Raw genomic sequence first — 26,308 nt, 5'->3', positions numbered from 1 at the left:
GTTTTAAGTTTTAAAAGCTCTTAAGTTTGAAGGTTTTAAGGCCACACAGTTTCTCAGAGACTGGTCTGGAATTATAGCATGACAATAAATTGCAGACTTTCATAACTGTCTGAATGTATAGAGAGCAGGGGCAATGAGTCCTTTTTGTGATGCTTATAGGCTATTTGGATATATCCATTGCTATCTTAAAATTATTAAAATTTTATACCATTTCTGTTGTGCAAAGCATCTTTAACTCACCATGGGTCCAGGTGGTCCATGTGGACCAGGTGCTCCAGGGGGCCCAATAATCTGTTAATATGAGCAAGATAAAAAATTCCATAAGTGAAATATACACAGAAGACATGAGGGACAACAGGGCACAAAGATGGAGAGGATGTTTAAATAATATGACCATCAATTACACTACAATAGTAAGGTCCAATTTAAGGTAAAGTGATTTGACATCATACATGTAAATTAATGATAAAACATTATTTTGGTTGGACACTATTTTGGCTGTACTTACTGAGGGTCCCTGAGGTCCAGGCAGGCCAGCGTCTCCTTTGTCTCCTTTCAGACCATTCACACCCTGCGGGCAACATTACGGAGCCATGACTTAACCTACTTAAATAATGTGACAAGCCATTAGGCCTATTCAAGATCATACATTTTACGTTATGATTAATATCACAAGTGTCAACATATCTCACGCTCAGATCATTTTACCTGTAAGCCAGGAAGACCCATTGATCCCTTTTCTCCTGATATTCCAGGGATACCCATATCACCTTTAGAACCTTTGTGACCCTAACAACATGGATTGTATTATGTGGATTATATTAATTTTGATAAATGATTATATAAAAAATATTGTGAAATTGTGCTTAGATATGGGTCAGTTGACAGACAATAAAAGCTATACACAGTAAGAACATTTTGGTCCTCTTACCCTTTCTCCATCCAGTCCAGGAAGTCCAGGAACACCCTGATCACCCTGTGAAAAGCAATAATATTTCACTGAAATGAACTGCAGTCACATTGTGATCTTTGTCTTCAAAAGGTTGTCGTCACAAGCACATAAATGCTAGACTCTTAGGTAAGACCCTCATTTAACTGCCCATAATGTCCACTTTGTTAATAAATTATGTGGTTACCTTCATTCCCTTTGGTCCAACTGGCCCAGGAGGCCCAGGGGGACCCTAAATAACAAAAAACAAAAAGAATTTATCAATTCCACAAAATATATATTTTTTTGTGTGTAGATGCACATAATTAAACAAAAATTACACTTAAAGCACAAGGGACACATTTATTAAATTTTTTTGTTACATATGAAACATGACACGTGAGAATGTGGGAGACAATGTGTCATTTCTCACTTCCTGTGTTAACACACATAGGTTAGATTGGACTGGTCCAATCAGAGCACTCTGAATACATACAGTATAGCTGAGAAAGGGCCTGAACCACATTCACACTTACTTTGATCCTTGTTACATAGGAGATAAGTCTTTATCTCAAATCAGATTAAACAAGTGTTAACGAACATTGGCACAGCAACACACAATATTTTGTTAATAAGGCACTGCTAAGAGAATTGGCAGAATTAGGTGAGAAACATGTATGTATGGAAGTGCTGAATTCATGCTGAGCAAAATACAGCACTCATATATAACACACAGACAAAGCAGAGGTGAATTACCGTAACTGTAATAGTAGTTATCTTCTGTAGGCAGTCAGGAAGAAGGGAAGGTAAAAGATAAGATTACAGTTATGCACAAGACCAACCTCTGTGCCAATTATTTAAAAAGTACCAATACCACTGCTACAGATGTTTATCCATTACGCATTTTTGGGTGTTTTTTAAATATTGTGAAGTCAATTCAGTGTGAACAGTCAGACTGAATTTCATGCAATTTTATGTAAATCCTTATTTTATGTCATAATTATGATCAATTACTTGAGCAGAAAATATGAATTGGGCACTTTGGTTTGTGTTGTGATAGTAGCTGTCCTGATTTTCGCAGTTTAAAATAGGTTAGAAATATGATTTCCAATGAAAGGTCATAGACATGATTCCACTAACCTGAAGAGCCTCTTGAATGTTTCCATTGTAGTCTATGATTTCAGTTGTACCCTGTTCACCTTTCTCCCCAGGTGGCCCCTGAATAACAATTATATTTTCATTGAGTGAGGAAATGTAAATGCCAGAACTGTTTTTACTGATAAAAAGAGTGACTTGAGACAATAAATGTCTTGCGACAATATTCTCATTTTGAAGCTTCCCGTACCTCATTATCATAGAAACTGAGACTAGATCAAAGCAAACCAATGTGCTTAATCACATAATTTGCTTGAAATAGTAAACATTTCAGTAACACTTTACAATAAGGTTCATTAGTTAACATTAGTTAATGTATTAACTAACATGAACTAGACATATTTTGTTACTGTATTTGTTCATCTTTTTAATGTTAGTTAATAAAAATAAAGCTGTTTATTGTTTGTTCATGTTAATTCACAGTGCATTAACTATGTTAACCAGATTTTAATAAAGTATTAGTAAATGATTAAATTAACATTAACAAATATTAAATGCTGTATAAGTGCAGTTCATTATTAGTTCATGCTAACTAATGTAGTTAACTAATGTTAACTAATGAACCTTATTGTAAAGTGTTACCAACATTTCAAATAATAACTTCACACCATCACAAAATATGAATTCCTTTAACAGCTTTACAGTCCTTTTGAGAACTTTACTTCAGGAACTTCATAGCACTTATTTTTCATTGCACAGTCACTTATTTACTGACTTTGGCTTATTTACCAACTTGTTTCATTGCATAATGCCCTGGATTTGTGAATAATCAATAAATCCTGCCCTTTCTGGTTTCATTCAGTCAAGAGCAACCTTAACCCAATTACGTCAGCATGACAAGTTCATATTTGGGAGGAAACATTCAATCTCTTCTGTATCTTATGCCTCGTTTCCACTGAGCAGTACAGTACGGTACGGTACGGTACGGTACGGAACGGTACGCATTTATTTGCGTTTCCACTATCAAAAGTTGTGAATGGTACCAAAATGCCGAACCGTACCGTACCACTTTTTAGGTACCCTTCCATTGGGGTACCTAGCACAGTGGAACGGTACTAAAAGGTGGAGCTAGACTCACTGCAGGACGTTGATTGGTTGACAGAGAATCGTCACTTGCGCGTGCTACAAGGGGAATGACAACATAAGAAGCGCCATTTTTTAATATACAGTTTAATATAATACTACTGTTACTGTATCACGAAATGTAATTTTAAGAGTTTTTCAGGCGAGAATGTAGTTGTTTAAATCTCAAATCTGTGGTTTATTTATAAAGATGATTTTTTTTTTCCCGGTTGTGAGATCCATGCGGTCAGCGGGCGCTCGGCGCTCATGTTTCCCGGCTGGATGAGCCTTTCCTCGGCTAGTCTTCTGACATTCGTCGCTGAGACGCTGACTCCGACGGTAGTGGTTAAACATGAGATATTTCGTCTTGTGTAGACCTAACGGGCGATCTTTGCTCTCGTGAATATATAATGAGTTCCCTGTCAATCGTTTTGGCTGAGGGCTAAGTTTAGTTTCATATTATAGTTATAGGCTATTTGTATTTAACTTTACTTGTAATGTTAGACTAGAGCGCTGCATTTGGATATTTTACTGAATTGTTTGCTTTATTTCTTATTGTATAGCTTCTTGTACCTTTTACTTAAACTTTTATATAGGCTATTATTGATAAAACTGAAATTTTACAAAAAGAAATATGGTTTCTTGTCATTTTTTTATTACAAGATTATCACTGATGTTTATTGCAACATTTGTACAAACGCATATATTGCCTGGAATATGTTAAAAAAAAAAAATTATTTAAACGAAAAGAGGTAACGTTAGGGTTGTGTTTTAAATTTCGTTTTGTTATAAATAGAATAACGTATAACGTGCAGTGAATAATCAATATGCGTTGCGCATGAACCACATTTGTGTCCCTATAATGTTTAATTTATTTAAATGAAAACGAAAAGAGGCAGAGTGGTGTTTTATAACATATTTCGTTTTATTGTTGCTTAAAATGTACATACAGAGTAACAGAGATAACCGGAGTAGCAGAGCGAGCTGAGTGACGCTTTTAAGAACGCGCTGTAGCTTTTGCATGTAGGAGTCGCACATGGCAAGTACAAACTTTGCGTACTTGATATTGAGAAAAGCCTAATGTCGGCGCTTGTCTTCTTGTTACAAACATGTCGAGGAGCAAGAACAAGATCTGCTGCATGTCATCCATTGTAGTTTACTATGTTCTTCTTCGCGCGAAAATGACGTCGATCGAAACACTACGCCTATCAAGTAAGGGCACTGTTGGCAGTGGAAACGCTAGCCAGATCATGGTTAACAGACCCGAACCGTACCGTACTGTCTCGTACCGTACCGTACTGCTCAGTGGAAACGAGGCATTACACTCTGAAATATAATGATGAAATTTATACTCCACAGCAATCAACTGATGTCAGAATAAAGCTAATTTAGGCCAGTGTTACATTTGCTAGTCAGAGTTGTCAAAAGTCATTTTAAGACATTTGTAGACTTTACTCACTTGTGATCCTGTTGGGCCTTCATCACCTTTGTCTCCTGCATCCCCCTGTAATTGTAAAATATGGACAGAGATTATATTTAGTCATTTAAGACAGTAAAATATTTGTTATTTGTTATAGTAACATGTAACACATGCTCCTTGTTTTAATATTTTAGCTTCAAATTTGAATTGTTTTTAACTTTCTTATGCATGGCTTACTAAGGAAATGAGACTGACCTTTGAACCTTTCAGGCCTGAAGCTCCTGGTTCCCCCTGTTCTCCCTTACAATTATTTAAAGACAGTTAACGATTTATCATTTAACAACATATTCGGAAGCAACCTGATACAATATCTATGGATTTGAGTGTGGTCAGGTTAAACATTGTTCATGGTACTGGAAGAGCAATAACAATATTAAATACTGGTGCTAAAACAAAGAAATGTCTGTTCCCTTTTCAAAGCCCCTCTTGAGAATTACACAGGTGGTAATGTGGTTTACACAATATAACATTTCCAGCCTTAGTTTTTTTGAGGTACCAATAAGAGATTGATATTTGAGCTCTGGAAATGCATACTGCATGTAAATTAATGGCATGTATCTGATATGTTTGATTGATTGATTGCTTTATTATCCCCTTAGGGAAATTTTGTTGCTCGTGTTTCAGCATGCGTACATACAAGACTAACAATATACATAAATGCAGAAAAAAAAAAAAAAAGTGGGATTCGAAAAGTCGAAGGAACCTCTGTGGTCATGTTTGACAATGGTCCTATACAGGGGACTTACAGGGGAATTTATTCTACATGAATAGCTTTTCCTATCATTAGATGACCACTTCAAAAGCACATATTTACTGCTCATCTTACCTTGTGTCCTATGGGACCTGTCTCACCACGTTCACCCTTGCCAGAAGGTCCAGGTTCTCCTCTCTCTCCCTACAAAAAGTGTCATTCTGTATCACAGCCTATCCTATCATAAAAAAAAGCCTAAGATGCTCAAACTGATCTCTCAGTCTGATTAAGCTGGTCTGCTCTGCTGGTTTTTAGAGATGACCAACTAAACTCCAGCTTACACGGTGGACACGTAGATACTATAATCTTACAGAACAAGTAGAATTTGCACATGCTGGTTCTCAACCAGGGGGCCAAGGCCCACCAGGGGCCTTTGCAAACTTCCAGGGGGCCCCCAGTAAGTCTTATTAATATTAATATTAAATAATACCTAAAAAAAAAAATGATAAAGATGTACAACAGTAACAGTATTTTTTAGTTTCTTTTCTTATGTATTCTTATTAAAATAGAAATACCAGAAGTTCATGTCAGCTTCGAATATTGCCTTGGCTTGGACAAAGCAGGGCAATGGAGTCAAAGAGGTTGAGAACCACTGAAATAGACTTTACTCTTTACTCTTTCCTTCCTTTATACTGGTTTCTTTGAAATGCCCTGTAGAGGGCAGTGTGACAGCACATACTGATCTCTCAGTCTGATTAAACTGGTCTGCTTTGCTGAATAAGCTGGACAGGCTCTGACTGGAGTCTCTTCATAGATGCCTCTCTGCACTGCCTTTTACGTAAACCACACCTTTAATCAAATACTAACTTAATATGTACATTGTCTTAATAATCTAGCTAATCAGAAAAATCTGGTAATAATAGTTTAAATGAAATTCTTCTCTCAATAAGAATTTGCAGAGATCCCATACAGATTGAACAAACTTTTGTAGTCATTTGTTGTTTGTTAATTTATAGTCCTTAACAGAGCTATCATGGATATATCTTAATGAAACCACAACCACAACCACCACATTAAACTGGGATATACCACAACTGGTAGTGTTACAAACCCACCTTAGTTCCAGGCAGGCCTGGAAGCCCAGGCTCACCTTGAGGCCCAAAGAAACCAGGTTCACCCTGCATACAGAAGCCACACATAGAATTATCTTTCAGTCATAGGACTCAAGTTAAGTATTCACAACTAAATCAACTTAAACTCTAAATCAAAAAAGCGAAGCATTTTAGACAACAAACCTTCCAAAGCATTCATGTCATACAGTATCAAGCCAACTGTATATTTTTTTTTGGACTGATTTGAGTTGGTAATTGTCTAGATTCTAATTAAAACCTGCAAATGGCTTTCGTCATAAAATATTTGCTCACCTTAATGATATTGCTATTATGGAAACTAACATTCATAAAACTCTTATCTAAAATAAATTATGTGTTAGTTCATGGTACTACATGAGAAAAGGAATGTTGCTAATATAATAATAAACACCTTGACGTGATATTTTCAGTGCCATTTAATCAAACATTCTAACCTCTCTTATTCAATGAATGAACACAGTGTGCACATGTTACGGTCTCAAAAAAAACCATTAGAGCACCACATTAGCACAAGGTTAGCATCCACAGCCTTCAGCCTCTAAGTAAAACCAGGGTTACATAAAATGGGTGGGATTTTTACAAGGCCAATAGGCTGCAGGCATACAAAAGAATACAGGCAAACAAACCAAAACAGCAACAAGCATTAGTTCATGCCAGTTTGAACATTCTTTGCATTAATATGGAACTATGGAGAAATCCATCGCTCCAGTGATTTTCCACTCATTTTCTCATTATTTTCAAGAAATTTTTTTTTTTCCAATTTGGAACATGAACATCTGTAATCAGCTTTTAATTTTCAGTTCAGAAGGCAAAAAAGAAAGTTCCATTACAAAACACCAAGTGGTTGAATGACTTTAAGTGACTCTGGTAAAGTGTGTACTGTATGATTCGACATACTCTCAAGGGGGTTTGTTTGATTGTTGTGGAGACTGTTTGAAATATAATACAAGCCAGCGACACCAATATTTTTTGTGAAAATAAAGGCTGAAGCATAAAAATAGCAATGAAATAAGTCAGACATCTAATTTCTGTAGTATTAAATCTTACTCCAAGACGAGTCTTTACATGAATGCAAAGATAAACTGGGTCAAGTAATTGTCTGATTCACTGATGAATCATTAATGGATGAATCCATAATCAAAGAATCCTGATAATGTGCATTTGAAGACAATGTAAAACACACTCCATTCAAAAGCAATAACTAATTGAAGCCATACAGGTTAATGTGAAAGATATATGGAAACAATACAGTTGCACTTCAACTGTTACGGAGTCTAGACATTACATTGGTTGACAAGCAGCTGGGTATGGGGGAGGGGTTTTAGGCATGAAGACACAATATTTACCTTAATCCCGGGGAGTCCAGGCAGCCCTGGAAGTCCTGGCTCACCCTATGTAGGAAAAGTGCAACAAATTACAGCCAAACCAAGCCACCACTACTGGCTGTGAGCCTGGAAACCCAGCTCAACTACAATAGGTTTCCTCAAAATACTGGCCCTGGTTTACATACTAAAGTGAAAATCATCCAGATTCTGCAGTTAAAGTAAAGACACATAGGCTATCTAATGGTTTTGCAGTTGGATTGTTTCAGACATTTCAAATTAATGGTACTGCTATGCACAATCCATATTGAGGCGTCTTCAATTATATTTGCGTTTTCTGCTTATGCTAAAATAGAATATCGATCCCATTAGACCATAAGATATATTATTATTAGGGCTGTCGATTTAACTTGTTAAAGTACCCTGTGGTGAAAATTTGGTTTTTAATGTTGTTTATACAGTATGTCTATGTGGTGTTTTTAATGTACTTTAAGACAAACAATGTACAAATTCATAAGTTAACACAATTGCTGAGTATTTTCTCTTTAAAATTGCAGTGAACCAAAGACAGTCTCAAAAATGCGGTTTGAAATCGCTGGTGTTTCTGACGTCACAAACTACCTTGTAACCAATCATGTCAACGCGCCAGCTGGCTTTAGCATATCATTAACAGCAAACTAGCAGGGAGTCTCGAGAAATGCCAGGTTATCCTGGTATATTTTTCTGTTGATATGGAAAATCGGGTAGATTTGCAATATAACGGGTGTGTGATGTATATTACGATGTTTTGATGAACTATATGCCTTTCCCCACTGACGTTCTTCAGAGAAAAAACCTTCAAATATGTAATTTTGGTGATCAAAGATGAGTTTTAATTGACTACAGGGGTTTAATTGAATTAATTAGTTATGGAAAAATAATGTGAATAAAATGATTTAATGCATTTAATGCACCAGCCCCGCCCCAGACCTACGTAGGTCATCTTACATTTCATACAGTTTATTAGTGACGAAACATGATGCAGGGCAACAATTCACTGCGTGATGGAGCCTAGAACGCAGTTAGTTAGAAAGCCCCTAAAAGTCAAGATACTGTATCAGGGCAAAAATGCCTCAGTGCAAATGTGATATGTGCCAAATAGCATGGAAAATGCCGAATAGCATGAGAGCAAATGTGATATAATTTTATAAAACATTTAATAAAATAAGTAGTAAAAAATCATATTTTGAGGATACTCATCCTCGTGTCATTTTAAACCTGTATGACTTTCTTTCTTTTGGAGAACATAAAATAAGATCTTTTGAAGAATGTTGGTAACCAAACTGTTTTGGTCTGTAAATATATCTAAATACCAATTCAGATGCAGCTTCTGTTTAGGCTGTTGTAACCTTAAATGTTTGTATAATAAATTCTATGTTGAATCAAATAAAATACTTCTAAGCTATTTAAAATATATTTCTAAGCTATTTTTGTAATGTCTATTTGATGCTTTTCTCATTTAACACAATAATGACATTAAATTATCTTTAGGGGATCAAAATGTTATGCCAAATTTTATGTTAATTTGGCGATAAATAGATTAATTAATCGGCACATCATGTAATTAAATTAGATTAAAAAAATGAATCGCTTGACAGTCCAAATTATTAATTACTTTGGGCACAGTATATCATGAGAAAAGAGGAAGAAAAACTAAATCCTCAGAAGCACTAACATACCATGTAACCATGATAAAATTCTGTTGTTAATTAACTCATGCTCTGCTGAAAGAAAAACACATGTGAAAAGTGAGTAGGACTAGTGCTCAAAATTGTGCTGTTAAATAGATCCCAGACTGCAGTTTTAGAGTTGTATGTTTACACAGGACTTTTGTGTAAACATACAAGTGCTGTAAATGTGATGAACATTTCTGCAAGAGAACTCAAGCTGTTCTCTTGGATTCTCACACTGAATTTGGAGCAGATTTATTATTCAGTGAAGCCTAACGGTGTTTAATTAGTAAACAGAACAAGTAATAAAGTGTGATGCAAAACATAAAGAAAAAAGACAAAGTAGACAAACTATAACAGCATGGTGTAGAATTATGTTTTTACGGCTTATGTTGGACTAGGAGAGTCTATGTCAAGGTGTACTAATGGCGCTTTTCCATTGCATGGTACGGCTCGGTTCGGCTCGGTACGGTTCGACTCGGCGCGGAACGGTTCGGCTCGCTTCGCTTTTCCACTGCGTGGTACGACTCGACTCGGTACGGCACGGTTCGGTTCGCTTTAGCTCGGTTGCTTTTCCACTGCAGTTAGTACCGCTTCAAAGTGGGTGGGACTGATCGTTCTACTATAGTTGCCGTCTCTACTGCCATGATATCATCATATTAAATGCAAATTTTTCATTCCGTGTTTCCCCATCCACTCCTCGGCAACCAACGAGAGGAACGTCTGCACCTCGTCCACTGACCACGATTCAGCCATTTCTTTTTTTGAAGTTTATACTCTTATACTTTTTTTTTATTTTATTTTTTAAAGCAAATACTTTTAAAACAGGTGCTACAGCGCTGGCTGTTGTCTACTGGCTATTTAAATCTAGCGGGCGTGTCGTAAATACAATGACGCTGGTAGTGATGATTCTGTCTGACCAATCAGTGATCTGCAGTGTTTTCACGTCACATTTTAGTATCGGTACGGTACGCTTGGAACCTCAACAGAGGTGGTACCATTTAAAGCAAGCCGAAGCGAGCCGTACCGTACCGTACCATGCAGTGGAAATGCGCCAAAAGTGAGCCGTACCGAACCGAGCGGTACCGTACCATGCAGTGGAAAAGCGCCAAAGCGTGCCGTACCGAACCGAGCCGTACCGTACCATGCAGTGGAAAAGCGCCATATGGCACAAACTAAAAGGTTCTCTAAAAACATCAAATCAAAAGTGCATTTACAAGTCATATTAGTTCACCTGAAAGCTGACCTTGCTAAAAAGCGCTTTCTTTCTTGAGTAGGTTGGTGCCTGACATTCACATGCTTAAAGGGTTAGTTCACCCAAAAATGAAAATTCTGACAGTAATCACTCACCCTCATGTTGTTCCAACCCCGTAAGACTTTCGTTCATCTTTGGAACACAAATTAAGATATTTTTGATTAAATCTGAGAGCTGTCTCACTCCTCCATAGGCTTCTCTGTAATTGAAACTTGCCGGCCCAGAAAGTTAGTAAAGACAATGTTTAAAATAGTCCATGTGACTACAGTGACTCAACCATAAGTTTATCAAGCGACGAGAATACTTTTTGTGCGCAACAAACAAACAAAAATAACGACTTTATTCAACTATTCATTTTCTTCTGTGTGGGCCTCTGAGTGAGTTCACGTAGTGTAACAGCGCAGCGCTTCTGTGTTGTAAGTCAGAACGTAGGCTCACTATTGGCCAGCATCACATGCATCACACACATGACCAGCGTTGGCCAATAGTGAGCCTACGTTCTGACGTACAACCTAGAAGCGCTGCACTGTTACACTACGATAAACTTATGGTTGAGCCACTGTAGTCACTTGGACTATTTTAAACATTGTCTTTACCAACTATCTGGGCCAGCAAGTTTCAATTACAGAGAAGCCTATGGAGGAGTGAGACAGCTCTCAGATTTAATCAAAAATATCTTAATTTGTGTTCTGAATATGAACGAAAGTCTTACGGGGTTGGAACAACATGAGGGTGAGTAATTACTGTCAGAATTTTCATTTTTGGGTGAACTAACCCTTTAATAGCAGCAAGCAAATGTTGGTAAGCTTTGCTTCATACAGCCATATGGTGCAAAAACTTCTGTATGCTATAATACTTTTTGGTTAATCATTAATGAATACATGTTTTATTAAAACAAATTCTCAGTGTTTTCCATAAATGAATAATGTAATGTGCAGTCCTTTGTTCCAAACAATAACAATCTTAAGTGAATACTCAGTGTAGTATGCAATTTTACCTTTTGTCCTCCACGTCCTGGTTCTCCTGGCTCACCCTGTGATAATAAGAATGCCTGTTAGTGCTCATCTGTATATGTCAAATGAAAAAGTAGATCTTGCTAAAAACACGGACTTAAAGATAAAAATAATTCTGAGGTTCTGTTTTACCTTAATTCCAGCGGCAGAGGATCCTGCATTACCCTGTGAGAGATATAAAATTCATAGTAAATTTGTTTTGGTCAAAACTGAGCCATTTAAAACTGTTGCATCCAAAATATTTAAAGTGTAGCATCTTCTTTATACCACATGGTGGTGTTTTTTGGAAATTTTGGAAGCTGCTGCTGCTGCATGCTGCTGAGCATGCCAAAGTAAAGGTTAAACTGGTGCACAAAGCGGCACATCAGATTGTGTGAGTATACAAGCAAAGCAGATAAGCAAATAAGGAAAGATGAACATCCATTAGCTAAAGCTTCTACCACTGCCATAACACCAATAGGACATAAGGGGAAAAAAGAAGGAAGGAGATTGGGTATATTCTATCATAGCAATTGTGCAGAAAGTTCATGGAGGGTCTTCATTTAAGTTTAGCTGCTGTGTAATCGACTGTCACTACATTGTGCTTTTATGGCAAAATATATGTATCAACCAGATATGTACCACCAGGCTTATTTGGTTGAATTTTATACAGTACTTATACTTTATGTATGTACTACTCATTTTATATTTTAATAGTGAATAAGGATAATAATGTAACTATTAGTAATTAACTAAAGTAACATCTGGTAAGAGGGGGATTCAGAGCGAAATCTTATTGCAGCCACTGTTTTCAGTAAACGTGATGAGAGATCCCAATCACAGATTTTAACAGGTGCTGAAAGCTGAGTTAATCACAGATTTATAAGGGGACTGACATGCAAGACAGTCTAGAAATGTTTGGTATAATCCCCGGTAGCAATTGTGCATTGAGGTCATGAGCATCCATTGCTCATGTAAGGTCATGGAGAGTGTTCTGTTCGTTTAAGGTTAGCTTCTGTTTTAACTGATTTAAGTTAGTCACTAGATTGTGCTATTATGCCCAAATTTCCATGTACCATTTAAACCTCCACATTCCTTTGCATTAAGGAGGTTAAATATCAATGAGAATGAGCTTCTGATGAGGAGAGTAATCTACTTAATGTGCCTTCAAAGCTAATGTTAAAGCACTAATTACAGTACTAACTCACTGACTCAATGCCATCACTGTTTCATTTATCTAATAAAAAATTTAATGAAAACAAACCCACAAAACAGGATTTATGATGGCATCATATATCAAGTCAAGGCAACCTAAATAAATTCATAAAATACACTTGTGTAAATGTTTCTTATCTTGCACACAAACACACTGTGCAGCATCTGTGTCACATTAAACAGATGTGTGCCAGCGCAGAGCAGATCATTGAAATTCAAAACAGTGAGATGGTTGAGTTCAGTCTGGGTGAGGGAGCTGGCACAGTGGATGCACAGGTGCAACAGAATATCTGAAAATGTCTTTCTGCTTCAAAGTGCTATGTTTCCTAAGGGAACAAAATCTGGAAAAAACACAATGTGTTTTCAATCTCCCTGAGAAAAACATGAAATGAGAAACCTCTCCATCTGTTGTTTTTTAATCTTTTTAACAAGTTTTATGTTTATAATTTGTGATCAGACAAAAATATATACATAAAAAAGACTTGAAGATTAATAACCATTGTTTTGGCTACATCTGTAACGTGTATGTTCTGTTTTGGTTTCGTTTTCTCTGTGTTTCCTATGCTTCCTATGCTCATTTGCATGTAGTAGAATATGTGGGTGTCGCACCTATTCATAGATGTACGGGAGCAGGATATTATGATGACAGGGTTAGGGGGCGGAGTGGAGTCAGTTGTTGAAAGGCTTCATGGAGGATGACATTAAAGTGAGTTCATCATAAAAGTTACCAAACGTCTACTCTGTTTTGTGCACATCTACATGGTGTCAGAAGTGAGATTGCTGAGAAATCATGGCTCAAAGTCTCCGGCGCATAGAGCCGCTCGTATTTGATGACGACATCGCTAACAACTGGCTGAAATTCAATAGGGAATGGGACGTGTACAGCAAAGCAGGACTGTTGGACAAATCAAAAAAGGTGCAAGCTTACACTCTCCTCAATTTTGCCGGTTCAGATGCACTAGACAAATATGAGTCATTTCACTTTCAAGAGGGTGAGGACAAAGAGGATCCTGATGTGTTAATAAAAAAATTTCATGAGATATGCTTGCCAGAACGGAACGTGATAATGGACAGACATGCTTTCAATATCACAGTGCAAAAACCTGACGAAGGAATTCAGTCTTACATGGCCACGTTAAGACTGTTGGCAAAAAAATGTGACTTTGGAGTGCTAACCGATGAACTAGTACGTGACCGAATTGTCTGTGGCATCCATAATGATGCAGTTCGTTCTCAACTGTTAAGGGAAAAAGATTTGACATTGCAATCAGCAATCAGAATATGTATGCTGTTTGAGCGTTCGGAAAGGGGTACCAAGGATCTTAAAAGGGAGGCTGAAGTGTTTGCAGTGCAGCACAACAAAAGGCGATGTAACAACTGTGGTGGTGAGCACGATTTTGAGCGCAACAAATGCCCAGCTTTTAATAAACGCTGTAACTCATGCAACAAATGGAACCACTTTGCCAAGTGTTGTAGATCAAAGCCTCAATACACAGGTGGGAGGATGGCTCCATCTAGTGAAAAAAGTGGAAAGTGAACTCCACCAAGATGATTTTCACTGTGAAAGTGTGGACCTGCTTGCAAACAAAGGAGAAATATTCACCTCTCTCACAACGACTTGTAACAAGCAGATTAAGCTGAAAATAGACACTGGGGCTAAATGCAATGTTATGTCTTTATCTACATTACAGTACATTGACCCAAATGCCCAAATTGATCAGTCACACAGAGTGAATCTGATAGCTTACGGCGGTCACACAATTCAGACACTGGGCACTGTCACCCTAGTTCTTTCAGGAAAAAAATTGCAATTTCACATAGTGGACAGAAATGTTAAGAGCCTGCTAGGCTTACCAGACAGCATGAGGTTAAATCTCATACAACTTAGCCCAGAAGTACATGCTGTACAACAACAGGCTCCCGAGATGAGTGATTATGAGGACTTGTTCCGTACTGACACTGTTGGCAAGCTCACAGTTATATATCACATGCGCCTGGATGAGTCGGTGCATCCGACTGTGTGTGCCCCCAGAAGGATCCCGCTGGCCATGAAAGACAAAGTTGCGCAAGACCTGGAAAGAATGACAAAAATGGGCATTATTGTGCAAGTGGAGGAGGCTACTCTTTGGGTGTCTGCCATGGCAGCTTCTGTCAAAAAGGATGGTTCGGTACGCATATGCATAGACCCTGTACATCTTAATAAGGCTCTCCTGAGGCCTTATCACCCGTTAAAGACTGTAGAGCAAGTAATCGCTGATATGCCACAGGCAAAGGTTTTCAGCATCCTGGATGCAAGGTGTGGATTTTGGCAGATCCCTCTGGACGAGGAATCATCTAAACTCACAACTTTTATGACCCCGTTCGGGAGGTACAGATTTCTACGAATGCCATATGGGATTTCAACTGGAAGTGAAGTTTTTCAGAGATGCATGGAACAGCTCTTTTCAGGCCAGCCGTGTGAAATAGTCGTGGATGACATCTTGATCTGGGGCTCTTCTGTTGAAGAACATGACAAACGCCTCAAATGTGTGTTAGACCGTGTCAGAGCCATCAATATGCAGCTGAACCCGACGAAATGTCGTTTCAGGGTCTCGGAGGTGCCATATGTAGGCCACCTTCTCACAGATAAAGGTGTCAAACCTGACCCAGAGAAAACCAAGGCCATCCACCAGATGCCCACTCCAGAAGACAAACATGGTTTGCAGAGGTTTCTTGGCATGACCAATTATCTCTCGAAATTCATCCATCGGTACAGCGAGATAACGGCACCCCTTCGTCAGCTCCTGCGCCAAGATGCACAATGGTGTTGGACTGAACAGCATGCTGCTGCTGCAGACACACTTAAAGAACAACTGACAAGTCCACCTTTCCTACAGTATTTTGATGTGCACAAGCCGGTGACATTATCTGCTGATGCCTCCCAGCATGGTCTCGGAGCAGTCTGTCTTCAGGATGGCAGGCCTATTGCATTTGCATCTCGATCTCTCACAGACACTGAAGCGCGCTATGCACAGATCGAGAAAGAACTCTTGGGACTAGTCTTTGCCTGTGTAAAATTCCATGATTATATCTATGGCCGGCCAGTGACTGTGGAGACGGATCATCAACCCCTCATAAACATTCTGAGAAAGCCTCTGCACACAGCGTCGGTGCGCATCCAGCGAATGATGCTCAAACTTCAGCGTTATCATCTGAATGTGATTTATAAACGAGGCCGTGAACTGTATGTTGCGGATGCACTATCATGCGCACACCTCCCCACCACTGACAGTCCTGAAACCATCGAGGACTATGATGTGCTAGCTCTGGAAGGGGTGTTGTCATCTAGAAGGATTGAAGAACTTAGGCAAAACACACAGGCAGATGCTGTCTGCAAACGACTCGCAGACACGATTCTCACTGGCTGGCCTGACTCATATAAGGAAATTCCACATGACATCCGCCCGTTCTATGCTATGAGGGATAAATTGACCGTGGATAATGGTTTGATTCTTCGTGGTCAGAGGTATGTAATCCCCCACTCGCTCCAGAAACATTACCTCACACAGCTGCACCAAGGTCATCCTGGCATTCAGTCCACCAAGCGATGGGCACGCGAGACCATGTTCTGGCCTACAATATACAGTGGTATTGAAAGGGAGGTCTCCAGATGTGCTCCGTGCAATGCTCTAAAGCAGCATCAGATGAGAGAACCTTTGCAACTTCACCAGATACCCGACAGTCCATGGTCCATCACAGCAGCTGACATATTCGAGTGGTCAGGGAAGACCTACCTGGTTTTAGTGGACTCGTACTCTGGTTGGTGGGAGTATGATATTCTTCCGAACCTTTCCAGTAATGCTGTGATCAGGCTACTTAAACGGCAATTCGCTGTACATGGGATCCCCTACCAGTTGATGACTGACAATGCAACATCATTGTCAAGCAGGGACTTCAAGAACTTTGCTCACCAGTGGGACTTTCAGCATGTCACGAGCAGTCCCAATTACCCTAGGTCAATTGGTCTGGCAGAACGTGGTGTAAGGTCTGCAAAACATCTCTTAGAAAAGTGTGCACGTGACGGTTCTGACATCCATGCAGCTTTGCTCAACTTGCGCAACACACCCAGGGATGGCATGCCCTCTCCGGCGCAACGTCTACTGTCCCGACGCACCAGGTCCTTGATCCCCATGGTACCGTCCCAGCTCACACCGAGAGTTCAGACCAATGTTCAGGCTGCTTTGTTTGCACTCAGAGAAAAAGGAAAGATAAGCCATGACAAATCTGCCAGACGCCTTTCGCCTCTGGAGCCCGGACAGACGGTACGCATGGAGACGACCCGTGGGTTTGACAAGCTGGCCACAGTTTCAGGAAATGCCCTTCAACCTAACAGTTATATTGTCCAGTCTCATGGGAATACTTATGTAAGAAACCGCTGTCACCTTCTACGAGTGACTGAATCATGCTGTCCGGATACCACCATCACATCCATGCCCATGATCTCTCCAGAACCCCAAGCAAGACCATGTACTGTGATGTCACATGACACTTCAGAAAATGGATGTGACATGCCGTCGCCACAAAACAGCAACAGTTCCAGGCAGGAGAATCCAGCTCCACTTGTTGTCACTCGATCAGGAAGGGTGTCCAAGCCTAATTCAAGGTTCAAAGACTTTGTTACACACTGATTGACTTCTCAGTACGTAGTGTTTATAATAGATGTTAGCACATGTTATATGTTATATGTTGTTAGTGCTCATTTCTATTTTGCACTTGTTTAAAAAAAAAAAAAGGAAAGATGTAGAATATGTGGGTGTCACACCTATTCATAGATGTACGGGAGCAGGATATTATGATGACAGGGTTAGGGGGCGGAGTGGAGTCCGTTGTTGAGAGGCTTCATGGAGGATGACATTAAAGTGAGTTCATCATAAAAGTTACCAAACGTCTACTCTGTTTTGTGCACATCTACACATGCGTTCTGTGTTAGTTTCCTTGGTTGTTAATTAATCCCACACCTGTTCCTAGTTCTGTTAATTATTTCTCCCTGTGTATTTAAACCCTGAGTTCTGTCTGTTCTTTGTCCGGCATTGTTTTGCGTTTATGTTATATGTGGTAGTGTTCATGCGTTTATGTTATATGTGGTAGTGTTCATTGTATTACTCCCTGTGATTCTCCTGAGTGTTCCGTGTTGGATTAAGATTAAAGACTGTTCTGTGATATTCCTTCGTCCTTGTGCGCTTCATTATAGACACTCGTGTAGAATACCAGACCTAAAAAAATTACGAAAATGGACTTGCCGGCCGTCCAGCTGCTCTGCCTAGAGCAAGAGCAGCTACACCAGAGGATTTTTACAACTGTCGTGCCTAACAAACTTCCTTAATCACTCTTTGTGCAAATTCTATCTGACCAGCCTAAACGATCGCACCAAGGCACATCTGCCCAGTGATGCTGCTCGGCGGACATTCACTGAGTTTGTGGAGTGCCTGCTGGTGAACTGCGGGTCTGCCTTCACCATCTGCGCTGCTGAGGAGGACGTCACCAGCCCCACTCCAGACCGAGAGCCCATCCAGCCGCCATGAAAGAGCCAGTAAAGAGGACTGGGCCAACCATCACCACGGTGCCTGAGCCTATGGAAAAGTCTGACCAGGTGCGTGGGACGAAAGAAAGCCCCACACACACTCCAGCCATTGAGAGTAAGCTGCAGCTGGCCTCTACAAATTTTTGTGAGGATTCAGAAGCAGATGGTACTCCTCAGCTCCTCGGCTCCTCCTTTGTTTGCTCCACAATGCTGTGTGGATGCATGTCGGATCTTCCAGTCACCAGCTCCGACTTGGATTAAGGATCCCCTGGCTCCACCTCCAGCCCCCAGCTATCACTCCACCTCAGCTCGGCGACCAGTCGGTTCCATATTGGCTCTTCCCTCCCTCAGCTCCACCTGGGACTATCGCCCTTATGGCTCCAACGGGCTCCCTCATCCTTTCGGCTCTGACTTCCGGGCCTCCGTCTTCCCTCCAGCTCCGTCTTGGTCCTCTGGCATCCTGGGCTCCACCTAGGCTCGGCTCTTCGGCTTTGTCTGGGTCTCCACCTCCATTGGCACAGTTGCCGTCCATCGACCCCCTGGTTTCATCAGCCAAGTCTCCACCATGGCTCCTCCCTCCCTCGACTTCGCAGAGGACCTTAGTCCTGGCTGTACGCCTGGCTACTCCTGCTCTCCTCTCCTCCCTGGCTCCTCCCTCTGTCATCGCCACCATCATCCTTCCTCAGTTGGACTGTTACGGCGCGAGGACATGCCTTCCCAGGGGGTGGGTGTAACGCGTATGTTCTGTTTTGGTTTCGTTTTCTCTGCGTTTCCACCGCAGGAACTTTCTCTAGGAACAAGGAACTTTGGGGTGGTACTCGGTGTGTTTCGACCGCAGGAACCAGGGTCTAAATTAAAGCAACACCAAAGCACTTTTCCTCTTCGGTCCCCCTACAGGCTGGAAGCGGAATTGTCCATTACCACTATCATAAATAATTTAGCCTACCGCAGCCTACTGTCGCACGCACGCTATTCGTTTATCCAGCACCGGCTTTGGAAATAACGATGGTCACAGACAAGGTAGAGTATGTTGCATGATTTTATGAAAGTATGATGTATTGCAACATCAGAAAATCTATTTTTTTTAGATTGAAACGGTCTAGCAATAGCAAGATAGGTTTACACAAGGATGAAAAATAAAAACGGATTGCCTAACAGTTTAGCATGCAATAGCCATTTGCATTGTCTGTGAAAATCTTGAGCATTTTATTGGAAAAAAAGTTGCAGAGACAGGTGACACCGTTTTAGTCCAATGTTCACTCTAGTTCGAGCTCTTTCTCTATCATGCTCCCGTTTTCTTTTCTTCACCTCCTCCGACTTCATACCCTTCCTTTTATTTGCAGACTCTGTCATGATGACAATTCAAAAGCTACCTGGCTGCTAGGTATCTTCCATTTATATGTACCTGCCGAGTACGCTCCACTAGAGCCTTGCTCCACCTATCGGCTATTGTAACGCTTGCCATAAAGCAAATTTGTAGTTTCTTATGTCTCATTCGAACTACGGATCTGCTATCCGATCTAGAAAACTTGCATAGTGCAGTTATAGCGGATAGAGGGCTGCAAAGCGAATGCAGAAGTGCTGTTCACCCTGTTACGACTTGATGAACCATTGAAACGATTTTGGAAACATTATTTTAAGGTACAAAAGAATCTTTGGTGTTGCTTTAAGTTCCGGGTAAAAATTTGCCCCTCAGAAAGTCCTTGCTGGCGAGGTAGTACTTTTTCAAAGTTCAGGAACTTTCAGGGGTGGGACATTGGTGCTGAACATGCTGTTGAGTTCATGCAGCATTTTGATTGGTTGACTCCACACATGATTTTATTTCAGCCACCATTTTTAAAAGTCTGTTGCGGTGCGTGCAGTAAGAGTAGTTTGCTATTCTAATCAACAATGGAGTTTAAAAATATGACCGATGGACCGACGACGAGGTTCAGGTTTTATTAAGCTTAAATTCAGAGGATGAAATCCAGCGGGAACTGGAAAGTAGCACTCAGACCTACATCACCGGACTAATTTGCCTAATCTTCACGGTACTTTAGACCACGATGGAAACGCAGACAGTAACAGGTCTGGGGGAAAAAAAGTTCCTCGGGAAAAAGTTCCTGGGACAAATTGTTCTGGGTAAATTCGGTGGAAACGCAGCTTTAGTTTCCTTGGTTGTTAATTAATCCCACAGCTGTTTCTAGTTCTGTTCATTATTTCTCCCTGTGTATTTAAACTCTGAGTTCTGTCTGTTCTTTGTCCGTTATCGGTTGTGTTTATGTTATATGTGGTTGTGTTTATTGTATTATTTTCTGTGATTCTCCTAAGTGTTAAGATTAAGATTAAAGCCTGTTCTTGTGATATTCCTTGTCTTTGTGTACTTCATTACAACCACTCATGAGTGACAACTTCTATGCTTTATGCCTTTGTTCAGATATTAAACACCAAAGAATTAAATAGAATTATGTAGCCTAATGCATAGCTCTATTTTGTTACACTGCAACAACAGAAATAAAATGAAAGCCTAAAAACATGAGAGTAGCTGAATGTCTTGGGTTTAATGTGCAGCGAGGACCAGAGGATGATTGGATGTGGTGGGAAAGAGCAGCTGGGCCCTCGGCCTGCTGCTGAATTTGCGGTTCCGCTTCACGTGTCTTGTGCTCAGAGATTGTTGAGGAATGCATGCTCTGACTTTTATGGGCTTCATTAAGATGCTTAATTGCTGCATTTTTGTTAGCCATAAACTACTTTAACAGTTACAGCTGGATGTCAGTAAACTCCTTCTACTCCACCCTAGTCAACACCTTAATGCCTAATCTTTTGCTTTTTATATATTCTTAGTGCTTAATAGATCCATGAGCAAGCTATGTCAAGGAATTTTAAAATTGCTTCCCCTCATTTGTTGCTGAAAAGTTTTAGTTATGTTTGGTTCGAAATGACAAACTTTTGCTGTTGGGCCTAAGACAAGTCTTTTTCTACTTTATAGAGCAGTTTAAGGCTAAAAACACAATAGAATAAAGTGTATTCTGTTGTGAACCTGTCGAACATTGGCAGAGATTTACATTGGAAACAATCCATCACATCTGGTTCTGATTGAGTTATGTCTCCAGGCCTTATGTTATTCCATTTTGCAAGTTTGCAAGCGTGAAATGCCATGCAGACTAATGACTTACAAAAACATATTACAGCCACTACCACTACTGTTTTATCAGCAAAATGAAAATTGTTTTCTTTGCTGTTGCTATCAGTAATTCTTAGTTTTTCTGAAAAACTGCAGCATGATATGAAATGTGAATATCAAACATGGCTTATTCGGTCTCATAAAAATCTCTGCAACATGCCTTAAAACAAACACACAAGGTTTTGATCATATTTTTTATACTCATAATAAACCAAGAGTATTAAAAGATCACATGGCAAAAAAGTGAACGATTAACAGCATAGCATACTACCAGAGAACATATAGGGGTACAGCTGAGAGACGTGAAACCTAGTTCTAGAGTGTTGCATGGATGAGAGAACATGGCTTGAAGCATTAAATGCTGATGGTGTTAATAATTATATGTTACATTAAAAGGTAATGCATTAGTGATGTTGAGCATAAAGGTCAGCTTTTAATTATAAAGAAAATTGCTTATACAGTTTGACTGACTTAATGGGACTGTGATACAAGCAAACATGTGATAAATTAATGGAGTGTCACTAGACTACATATACAGTAAGTGATGGAATGAAGTGTGTTATTTCTGATATAAAATCTCACTGAGGTCTATGATTAATGATGAAGTCTTCTTGAAAGTTCAATCAACATCATGACTAAAATTTTAGCAAATCTTTTTTTTCTTTTTTTTCTTTTTTTCTTTTTTAAATAGTGCTGCTTTCTAATTTGTTAGAGTCTGTTCTGTTCAGAACAAGATGAGCTGCAGAGGTTCTCAGATACTGTAGTGGGGCACTGCCAGTGCTTGAACCACCACCAGGCATCTCAGGAGGGCTGCAACCTCAAGATTGCGAGGAACTGCTGGGATAACATGCTTGTTGGCCAAACCTCCAAAACCAAAAAGCCTTTTTGCAATCCAATTAAAGAGTTTGTTTGTGTTATGTTTTGACCAAAAAAGGATTTTTCTAGCTCTGAGATCTGAGTGATTTTTTTGAGAACTGTGCTAGATGTCAAGTCACAGCTAATTTCACACCCAGTTAAATATTTATACACATAAGGTCAAAAAGGCACTGCTTTAAGTATGCATCCTCACTGGGATAAAACCTCAGATATATCTTTATGCCATGCAGAGACAGACACAAAAAGTTCAAAATAGCTAAATATTCGGCACTTAAGTTTAAATTGTAATACCGAGCCCCTAAAGTGACCTTTGCAAAAAAAAAAAATATATATATATATGCACACACATGTGCGCGCACAAGAAACTTTTTTTTGTAGTAAAAATGGCAGTGACAGACAGGAAATATTTTACAATAGACTATACATAAACTGGAAATTCTAATGTGTGAGTACACAAAATAACTCCCATGCGCACGTGAAAAGTTTCGGTAACACTTTATTTTACAATGTCTTTGTTACATATGTTACATGTAGTTACTATAGTAATAACTATAAATTATGCATAATTACATGCAACTAACCCTAAACTAAACCAAACCCTAATCCTAACCCTATAGTAAGTACATGTAGTTACTTAATATCACTCAGTACTTAAATGTATAAAGTGTAACAAAGACACCTTAAAATAAAGTGTAACCAAAGTTTCTTGTGAGCAAGCAAATGTTTCACATGCTCACGGGAATTCTTTTGTGTGCTCATGAGTTACAATTTCCAGTTTATGTATAGGCTACTATAACCAATTTCCTTTGTGCGTCACTGCCATTTTACTACAAAGAAAATGATGAATGAATTAATAAAGAATTAATATGAATTAATAAAGATCTATTTATAATGGATCTTTATTAATTAATGCGCATCCATACTCTAATTTTCTTCATAGTAAAATAGCAGTGACGCACAAGGGAAATAGGTTATAGTATTCATAAACCGTAAATTGTAACAAACGTAAAAAGTTTCATGCGAAAGGCTGTATATTTAGGGGTAACTCTGAGGGCTGGTAGTACTCACACTGCCTACAATGTCACCAAAGGTGCGCCTCGAACGGCCTGACGGGGGTGCTACACCGGTCAAAAGTACGAAATGGATCATAACTCCTAAACTGTTAGGCGTAGAGTCAAGTGTCTTATATTGTTGGAATCCTTGGCTCAAGGCGGACAAAATGGAATACTCGCCATTTTTGAGTAAATTGACGTTTTTTGAAAAACCTACTTTTGCTAACTATTCCTAGGTTTTTGGCCTGATCGGAACCAAACCACTGCAGAAATATTCTCTGGAGAGTGACTATCAATAATCATCAAAAAATTCAAATTTCAATTCACGGTCGCTAAGGGGAACCAAAATGTTTGATGTCACCGGGGCCACTTTTACTAAAATGACTATAACTTGTGAACGGAAAGAGATATTTTCGCTAAACTCGGGACACGTTTATGAGCTCAATCTGAGGTCACATAAAAAAAAATCATGACGATTGGCTACTTGGTGGCGCTACAACAGATGAAAAAAATCATGAAAATGGCTATAACCGCACTCAACTGTTAGTCCGATGAAAATTGGCATGCAGTGTCTTTGTCCAGGGTGCCATGATAGTCTATGAGAACATTGGCATATCTCAAAATACTCAGTATGCGTCATCGGCACAATGCCCTGAAGGAGCCTGAGAAGTTTCAAGACAGCGTTTTTCATGGAAGTGACCTCCTTAGACTCCTGAATCCTTGCCGAGTCCAGCGATACACATGGTTTGTGTAACGATGTCATTTAGCGCTTAAAAAACTTGCGATTATCTTCGAAACCGTCATTCCGATTGAGACAAAACCACCACAGGAAATTTGAAAACATAGGTCAATAGCTAAACAATAACGCCCAAATATCAAAATTATGATAGGAACTGACAAAAAAATCCAATCAATGTTGCCCATGGATAATTTTTATGCTCTCATAAATATAAGTGTCTAAACTTCAAAACGAAATGAGATATTTACAACAAATTTGACATACATATGTATGGGCACACTTTGAGGACACCTAATAAAAGTGGTGGAGATCAGGCAAGACATGGTGCCTTAACTGTCAAAAAACTTTAAAAAACATATTTTTCCTTAGTAAATTGGCTCTAAATGGTCTTTTCCATCTATGATCTAAGTTTATTTGTTTATTTGGATCCCCATTAGCCACTACCTAGTGGCTACTCTTCCTTGGGTCCCAACATGTAAAAAATACAAAAGTCAGTGAAACATACTAACCAAATATCATTTGGTTAGTATGAGTTCATAGATTCATTCCAAATATCAAAATCAACAATTTACTATATATTGTGCCATTAAATGTTCCTTTAAATATTGTTTTAAAACTCATTTGTCTTGTTAAAAAATATGTAATATCAATGGTAAATCATTCCATATTTTCATTCCTCTATACATTACAGTCCATTGTTTTGCGGTGGTTTTTGAGACAGGAAATAAAAACCATCCCTTTTATGCATGCTTGGTGTTAAAATTATGACTAGTACTACTATACAAAAGTTAAGAGTACAGGACATTAGGAACTCTAGACACAGAAATATTTCTTATAAAACAAAGCAGAAAGACAATCCTTCACCAGTGCATTCTAATTATATTTGCCCTTCTATTACAGTTTAAATTGAGTTGTGTCGCTCTGTTCTGGACTAGTTGTAATTTTTCAATTAGTTAAATTTTTTGTCTTTACTTGATGCACTCGACTACATCACCGGGCAATAATTTAAGCAAGAACCATTGTTTGCACAATTTGAAATACAGTGTTGTGGTAAAAAAGTTTACACATCTCTTAATAACTGACAAACCTCTTCCCACCTGTTACCATATTTTCTATATGTTTTGACCACTTCAGCTTACTGTCTAATATAACTCCAAGAAGTCTTATTTCCTCTACCTGTTCAATAGGCACATTCTTTACAGACACATTTAACTTTTGATGCAAGCAACTTCTAATGCAATTTGATGCAAACACAATGCTTTTGGTTTTTATCAAGTTTAGAACCAACTTATTATTCCGTACCTACTTTATGACCAATTGTATTTCCTCATCCAAAGCATGTAGACAACTGCTTAATTGATGTTGCAGGTAAATATAATGTTTTATCATCTGCATACATGACTGTCCATGCACACTTTAAAACAAGAGGAAGATCATTGGTCTTAAACAACTTCCTTGAGGCACACCACACTGCAACTCTTTCACATCTGAATAACTTCAATTATAAAATACACATTGTCCCATTAGACAGTTAACTTTTAAACCAATGTACAGTGTGAGAAGTAAATTTGTAACATTTCAGTTTATCCAGCAATAATTTATGATCCAGTACATCAAAAACTGAGCTAAAATCTAACAATACTGCTCCTACTAAGTTATTTTCATCAGTCTGTGCTCTCTCAATATGCATGCTGAAAATTAGAGAGCAAATTATTATCCTTAAAGAATAATTGAATTTGCTCACAAACTATCATTTTCAATACTTTGCTAAGAACTGGTAGCAAACTTATTGGTCGATTATTATGACCATTAAAACCCAGTGCTGCATTTTTTCTGTAGATGAATAACCTTTGTATCTTTCCAAGCTAAAGGAAAAATCCATTATTCAATACTGATATTAAAGATGTGGCAAACTGGTTCTGCCAAACAACATTTCTTCTCTTAATTTATCAACTTTA

At 39.0% G+C, this 26,308-nt stretch overlaps 1 protein-coding gene across 1 annotated transcript in view; it reads right to left on the bottom strand.

Annotated features, from left to right (window-relative positions):
• col25a1 (collagen type XXV alpha 1 chain) overlaps nucleotides 1-26,308 on the bottom strand; it is a 557,626-nt gene that overhangs the window by 41,137 nt on the left and 490,181 nt on the right. Inside the window, exons 15-28 of the mRNA XM_084109878.1 lie at nucleotides 11,899-11,931; nucleotides 11,751-11,786; nucleotides 7,814-7,858; nucleotides 6,432-6,494; nucleotides 5,452-5,520; nucleotides 4,821-4,865; nucleotides 4,605-4,649; nucleotides 2,069-2,146; nucleotides 1,685-1,708; nucleotides 1,137-1,181; nucleotides 932-976; nucleotides 709-789; nucleotides 509-571; nucleotides 241-291 (exon numbers count right to left, since the gene is read on the bottom strand). Coding sequence (XP_083966004.1) covers nucleotides 241-291; nucleotides 509-571; nucleotides 709-789; nucleotides 932-976; nucleotides 1,137-1,181; nucleotides 1,685-1,708; nucleotides 2,069-2,146; nucleotides 4,605-4,649; nucleotides 4,821-4,865; nucleotides 5,452-5,520; nucleotides 6,432-6,494; nucleotides 7,814-7,858; nucleotides 11,751-11,786; nucleotides 11,899-11,931 — 723 coding nt within the window. The remainder of the gene's footprint in view (nucleotides 1-240; nucleotides 292-508; nucleotides 572-708; nucleotides 790-931; nucleotides 977-1,136; nucleotides 1,182-1,684; nucleotides 1,709-2,068; nucleotides 2,147-4,604; nucleotides 4,650-4,820; nucleotides 4,866-5,451; nucleotides 5,521-6,431; nucleotides 6,495-7,813; nucleotides 7,859-11,750; nucleotides 11,787-11,898; nucleotides 11,932-26,308) is intronic.

Source organism: Abramis brama (genome assembly GCF_963993115.1).
Source record: "Abramis brama genome assembly, chromosome: 3".
Taxonomy (NCBI): Eukaryota; Metazoa; Chordata; class Actinopteri; order Cypriniformes; family Leuciscidae; genus Abramis; species Abramis brama.
This window is presented reverse-complemented; position numbering and strand designations above follow the sequence as displayed.